The following is a 7,101-nucleotide window of genomic DNA, read 5'->3' as shown; positions in this document are numbered from 1 at the left end:
TAAAACTTTGTCCTATAATTGTATAGCTGCCTTTTCTGATTTTTATGTTGCTCTGTTCTGAATACCTTAAAATTTAAAGGATTTGCTGCAACGCAATTTTGTATATGTTAATTATTTATATTTTAATCCATGCAGAAAATGCTTTAAAAAACAGCTTTAAAATTACTCTATTGCATTCCAGACACTTTAAAGTACTTTTCACTATACATTTTACGGGTAGCTTGAATGTAAACATTGTCATGAATTCGTGGTATTCCCATTTGTAAAATAGCCAACAAATTAATTGTTGGTGGCTAACCCAATCTCATGAAAGTGCGTATAGCACGATTTTCTGCTTCTATTTGGCGTAATTTTTCTATGCAGAAATTGACTTTGGCATGCAAAAGACTGATAAATTCATAATTAACGACATGGGTTCAGTCGACAGAAATACGGGACACACAGGCCTATAATAACTGCTGAAATGTTTGCGGGGCAAATCTCAGATCAGTCTGAGCGCTCATGGTACTCACAGTGCCGTACACCTGCAGGCGCCACAGACTCGGATGGTTGTCGTGGAAATAAACACTGTAAACAGCAAAGGTTTGCGTGTCCACGCTTAATGCGCATATCCTATATGAAAAGCATTTTAGGGGGCCCTTGACTTTTGGGTGCCCAAGGCGGTCGCCTACCTTTGCCTAATGGGTAAGTCCGCCCCTGGGTGCTAGAGTTAGAGGGTCAAATAAAAATGAAAGAGATGTGTTTTTTGCCGATTCTTGAAGATGGCTAAGGACTCAGCTGCTTGGATTGAGTTGGGCAGGTCATTCCACCAGGAAACAAATTTATAAATGAACAATGAGTACCATATGGGAGTAACATTACTCTACTAGAATACTAGCAGCTCCTTGAATCACATTCAGTCACTATTACCCACCCTTTTAAAATCCATTTTGTAGTTGTTTAGCGACCCCCAGGACAACTAGGTAACTTCTTGGATTAATTAAATGTGCTGCTCTCAACCTTTCCTGAGGATGGTACTCCCCTAGTTGTGCTTGGAGACTTCAACATCCACTTAGATAAACCTCAGGCTGCAGACTTCCACACTCTGCTTGCTTCTTTTGATCTCAGGAGAGTGTTAACTACGGCTACTCACAAATCAGGCAACCAACTGGACCTTATTTACACACGACACTGCTCCACTGATCATGTGCTGGTTACTCACTCCACTGCACACCTCGGATCACTTCCTCCTCCCTCTTAACCTCAACATGGTTCCTGACACAACACACACCCCTACACATGTCATCTTTCGACGTAACCTACTCTCACTCTCACCCTTCCGGCTATCTGCTATGGTTTCTTCTTCACTTCCTCCCCCTAAACAGTTATCATCTGTTGATGCTAACAGTGCTACTTATTCTTTCAGCTCCACTCTTACGTCTTTGTTTAGACACTGTCTGCCCCTTGTCTTCCAGGCCAGCTCGTACCACCTCTTCTGCCCCTTGGCTGTCTGATGTTCTCTGAGAACATCGTTGTAAGCTCAGGGCTGCTGAAAGGGTGTGGCACAAATAAAAAAACCCTACTGACCTTAATGTATATCGATCACTCCTCTCTTCATTTTCTGCTAATGCCTCCACTGCTAAAAGGACATACTATCATAACAAAATTAACAATTTGTCTAACTCTAGCATTCTCTTTAAAACATTTTCCTCCCTCCTTTGTCCTCCTCCTCCTTTCCTCCTTCATCAACTCTAACAGCTGACGACTTTGCCACTTTCTTCATTAATAAAATGAAAACCATCAGTGCACAATTTTCCACGCCACAATCTGTCAAGCACATCTTACCAGCAAACATACACTCGTTTTCATCCTTCTCTTCACTCTCTGAGGCAGAAGTCTCCAAACTCATCCTTTCTAATCATCCTACTACTTGTCCGCTTGATCCTATTCCAGCTCATCTCCTTCAAGCCATTTCTCCTGCCGTTGTACCTGCACTCACTCACATCGTTAACACATCCCTTCACACTGGTGTTTTTCCCTCAGCATTTAGACAGGCTCGTATAACCCCACTACTTAAGAAACCCACCCTTAACCCATCTCTTTTAAAGAACTACAGACCGGTTTCCCTTCTTCCTTTCATTGCAAAAACACTTGAACAAGCGGTGTTCAACCCAGTCTCTGCCTTTCTCACACAGAACAACCTCCTGGACAGCAACCAATCTGGCTTCAGAAGTGGACATTACACCGAGACTGTCTTGCTCTCAGTTGTTGAAGCCCTAAGACTGGCAAGAGTGGATTCCAAATCTTCTGTACTTATTTTGCTGGATCTGTCCACTGCTTTTGACAAGGTTAACCACCAGATTCTCCAGTCAACCCTATTGGCAAAGTGCATCTCAGGAACCATACTCCAGTGGTTTGAGTCTTATCTCTCAGATAGGTCCTTCAAGGTATCTTGGAGAGGTGAGGTGTCCAAGTCACAGTTTTAATGAGCAAAAAAATAATGCACGTCACACCTCTGTTTATCAGTTTGCACTGGCTACCAATAGCTTAATGCTTATGCTTATTAGCGCATAAAATTCAAGGCATTAATGTTTGCGTACAAAACCACTGGCTCTGCACAACTTTACCTAAATTCATTACTTCAGACTTATGTGCCTCTAGAAGCTTGCGTTCTGCAAGTGAACGTTGATTTATTGTTCATCCCAAAGAGGCACAAAATCACTTTCACAGACTTTTACATTAACTGTTCCCTCCTGGTGGAGTGACCTGCCCAACTCAATCCCAGCAGCTGAGTCCTTAACCATCTTCAAGAATCGGCTAAAAACACATCTCTTCCATCTTTATTTGACCCTCTAGCTCTAGCAAACTCTTTTCTAATTCTATTCTTTATTTTTTAAAAACGTGCCCCTTTTAGACTTGCACTCTATTTACTAACTGCTTGTTTTCTTAAAAAAAAACACTTGCTTCTCTAATGTTTTTGTATTCTATCTATTTGGTTTCTTTTTATTTATTATACAATTAACAAAAGCAAAAAAGGACTCTTAACACTAGCTTGCTCTATTCTTTTTCTATACATGTACTGCTTTAGGCTAAGTGAGACTGGTTATAGCACTTGCATATTATTGGTATTTTGTTATTGTTTTTTCTTTTTCTTTTTGGCGTTTTATGCCTGCTCTTTTGTTAGTTTTGATTGCTTCTATTGTCCTCATTTGTAAGTCATTTTGGATAAAAGCGTCTGCTGAATGACTAAATGTAAATGTACTGTATACTTACTTCTAGTGACTCATACAGTCGTAAACTGGTTTTGATGTCCTTTAATATTTTGTCAGTATTTTTGACTACATGTTAATATTTCCAGAGCTGCCCTCCTCACCTGTTGCGTTAAACAGACATACTGGGGGCAGAGCCCTAATTATTTCTGAGGAGAAAATCAAATATCCAATGAGATTTCAAATTCTGCAGACCTAATGACATAATTTATGACATATTTATTCAAAAATTAAAGGCTCTAAATGTAATGGTACATGTCTTTTACAGCTGGTAGGAAAATAGCATAATGATAATATAATTTTGGTTTGCCAAGATCACACTTGATTATGGTGACATATGTGACCCTGCAGCACAAAAGCAGTGTTAAGTCGCTGGGGTATATTTGTAGCAATAGCCAACAATACATTGTGTGGGTCAACATTAAAGATTTTCTTCTATGCCAAAAATCATTCGGATATTAAGTAAAGATCATGTTCCATGAAGATATTTAGTAAATTTCCTACTGTAAATATATCAGAACTTAATTTTTGATTAGTAATATGCATTGCTAAGAACTTCATTTGAACAACTTTAAAGATGATTTTCTCAATATTTAGATTTTTTTGCACCCTCAGATTCCAGATTTTCTAATAGTTGTATCTCAGCCAGATATTGTCCAATCATAACAAACCATACATCAATGGAAAGCTTATTTATTCAGCTTTCAGATTGTTATTTTATTAATTTCATGTGATTCAATTAAACCGAATAAAAAAAAAGGAGCCTTATGACTGGTTTTGGGGTCCAGGGTCACATATTATATATGCAAGCATGCCCCAAGTTCAATAGTAAAAAATAAAAACAAATTTAAAAAGCTGTTTACACTGTTAAATAATATTCCCTAGCTATTTTACCACTTGCAGCCGACTGTAGGGGAGTGAACAAGTGTAGAAACATTAGGCTACATTTGTGAATTTGTAATGCACACCTGTTATTAACAGAAAATATTATATTTAATTAAAAAGAAAAAATACATTAGCTAAATTAGATACATATTTTCAAATAATTGTGAAAGGTTTAGGATAAATGCAAACAAATGGCTAAAACGCTATGGGATGTTGGGAGCATAATTGGTTTGTTTAAAGGTTTTACCCAATTGACAAATGATGTTTTTCAAAGAAATGTAAAGATTGCGTTTGTGTTCAGTTGAAGCGAGTAATGTAGGCCCTCTACAGGCCGCCGCCGATCACTGCAGCAGAGCCCTCGCACCCAAGCCACTCAAGCTCTTACCACCCTGGTGCCCATGCACCGAGGCCGAGGGGCTTTATTCTGTATAAACATGACACACACTGCAGCTAAAACAGCACTAGTTCAGCAGTATTCGTGTGCAAACCGTTTTGTACAGTCTATGGTGCACACTAAACACAGTCGCAGCGGGCAACCGCGGGACAACCGACGGCTGATTCGTCAGCGCAGCAGGAATAAATCATCAAGGACGTATGGAGACTTCCGACTGGATTTGCTCAGGTATGTACGTTGACAGACCGCGTGTCACGAAAGATAGATATTGTTGCGTAAGTATATTTTAAACGCGCTTTCCAGTGTGGCGGATCGGCGAATGTGCAGACGCGGATCGCGCGCTAGCCCCTTTGTTCGCTCGCTTCAGTTCCTGGTGTGCTGATCAGAATCTATAAAGGACCCCGTTACTGAGCTCCAGCCCTTCTGGTCTGAATTAAACCCATCTCAGTGTGAAGTCTTGCTCTCGGAGTGAGCGTGAAGCCCGCCGCGGACTCCCGAGTAGTAAGTGTTTACTACAAAACACGTTCACCCGCCAGAGATCCGTCTGTGTGGAGCACTGACACAGCAGCACATATAAACTCATACTTTACACATGTGTGAAGGAAAGCGGGGTTCATCAACCGGCCACTAACGAAGCCAGCATGGAGATGCCATGTTGTTGAGGTTTGCCGTGGTAACGCTTCGAGCTAGATTCAGCGCTGGTGTGCTACAGCAGGTTCATGTGCTCGAGCTGCAGGACGCTAATGCTAGAGTTGTGCTTTAAACTGATGAAGTGAACAAACAGCGGGACACAGTGGAGGGGATTCACTCTCACGCCGGGCGCTTCAGGCTTTAGTTTGTCCTTCTTGTGGTTAAAACCACTTCTTCTGAACTGACGCTGAGACTTCCTGGTTAAAGCCTGGTTTGCTAATCGAAAGGCTCGAGGTTCGAGGCTAGCAGCGGCTGTGTAGAGCGATGTCCAGCGGCGCTTGTTTGAGAGGTGCCGTCTCTCTTGTTCAGCCAGCTCTCGCTCCAGCGGAGTCGCATGAAGTATCGCAGCATCTGTGATTGGGCCGCAGACATGTACTTTTACATTACATCGAGTCATTCAGCAGAGGCTTTTATCCGAAGAGGACGATACAAGCGATCAGAATCAACAGAAGAGCAACGGTCTGCAGGCGCGAGAACACGCCTCAGTTAGCTTAACGCTGCACACCAGGGTTTTTTGTTTGTTAATTCTATAATAAATAAAAAGAAAACAAATAGAGAAAATAGAATAGAGAGTGCTAGAGTTAGAGGGTCAAATAAAGACGCAATAGAGGTTACACTTTATTTCGATAGTCCACTTTAGACATTCTACTAACTACAAGTAGCTTTGCAACTACACGTCAACTAATGCTCATTAATTCACAACTACACGTCTACTAACTCTCAGAGTGGACTGTTAGGTTAGGTTTAGGGTTAGTAGAATAAGTTGATATATACTTGCAAAGTTTCTCATAGTCAGTATGTTGTGGACCCATCAAAGTAAAGTGTTCGCAGATATCAAGCAGACAGTCTACTAATACTCTAATGACTGCTAGTTAACATGTAGTTAAAGTTACTTACTGTTAATAGTATGTCTGAAGTGGACTATCAAAATAAAGTGTTAGCGAAATGGACAGCTGTACTGGTACTCCGTAATACTGCTGCTGTTAAACGAAATATCGGCACTCGTTGTCCAATGAAATCTGTGGATTGCTGTGCTCAAGTAAAAGCCTTTGTGTTGTCCTCATAGATGTGAGCCGGGTCTGTTGGTGACGCTGCAGTGAGCATTCTCGGGATGGGGCTGGACTTTGACGTGAAGACGTTCTGCCACAACCTGCGGGCGACGAAGCCGCCCTACGAGTGTCCGGTGGACAGCTGCCGCAAGGTCTACAAGAGCTACAGCGGCATCGAGTACCACCTCTACCACTATGACCACGACAACCCGCCTCCGGCACAGGGCACCCCTCAGAAGAAGCGCAAGGGCCGACCGCCGCGGGCCGCCCTGCCGGGGTCCGGCGAGGGCCCCGACTCCAGCACGGGGTCAGGGGTCACGGGGCCGGGGGCCACACCGGGCAGCCCCGCCGAACGCTCCGAGTGCTCACACTCGCCCGTCAGAGAGAGCATGACCTACGCCGAAGCCCAGCGCATGGTGGAGCTGGAGATCCGCGGCCGAGTCCACCGCATCAGCATCTTCGAGAACCTGGACGTGCTTTCGGAGGAGGACAGCGGCGCGGAGGACCCCACGTCGACAGGGACGGGCTCGGCGGCGTGTAACGGTGAGGCCGGGGGAATCGGTAAGGACAGGTTGGACAGTTCTGCAGCCAATGGGGAGAAGGGGCCGCAGAAAACAGGAAAGCACAAGAGCAAAGACAAAAAGAAAGACAGCAGCTCGCACCATCACATGAACCCACCGGTCAAGCTGCCCGAGGTGGTGTTTCGAGAGCTGGATCAGGAGAGACCGGACGCACCCCCCCGACCCATGTCTTACTACAGGTACAGCTCTGCACATATGTGTGTGTGTGTGAGAGAGAGAGAGAGCGAGAGAGAGAGACCGAGAGTGTGTGTGTG

At 43.5% G+C, this 7,101-nt stretch overlaps 1 protein-coding gene across 2 annotated transcripts in view; it reads left to right on the top strand.

The window, feature by feature from the left end:
- Nucleotides 1–4,748: 4,748 nt before the first annotated feature.
- LOC107548749 (bromodomain and PHD finger containing, 1) overlaps nucleotides 4,749–7,101 on the top strand; it is a 55,999-nt gene continuing 53,646 nt past the window's right edge. The window contains exons 1-2 of one of the 2 annotated variants that reach the window (XM_016229557.1): nucleotides 4,749–4,802; nucleotides 6,284–7,026. In XM_016229557.1, coding sequence (XP_016085043.1) covers nucleotides 6,329–7,026 — 698 coding nt within the window. In that variant the 5' untranslated portion in view covers nucleotides 4,749–4,802; nucleotides 6,284–6,328. Of the gene's footprint in view, nucleotides 4,803–4,853; nucleotides 5,029–6,283; nucleotides 7,027–7,101 lie in introns of those variants that run through there. The other variant, XM_016229556.1, reaches the window with a different exon arrangement.

Source organism: Sinocyclocheilus grahami, unplaced genomic scaffold (genome assembly GCF_001515645.1).
Source record: "Sinocyclocheilus grahami isolate Dianchi unplaced genomic scaffold, SAMN03320097.WGS_v1.1 scaffold354.1, whole genome shotgun sequence".
NCBI lineage: Eukaryota > Metazoa > Chordata > Actinopteri > Cypriniformes > Cyprinidae > Sinocyclocheilus > Sinocyclocheilus grahami.
Note: the sequence above shows the minus strand (reverse complement) of the source record. Positions and strands in the feature narration are given on the sequence as shown.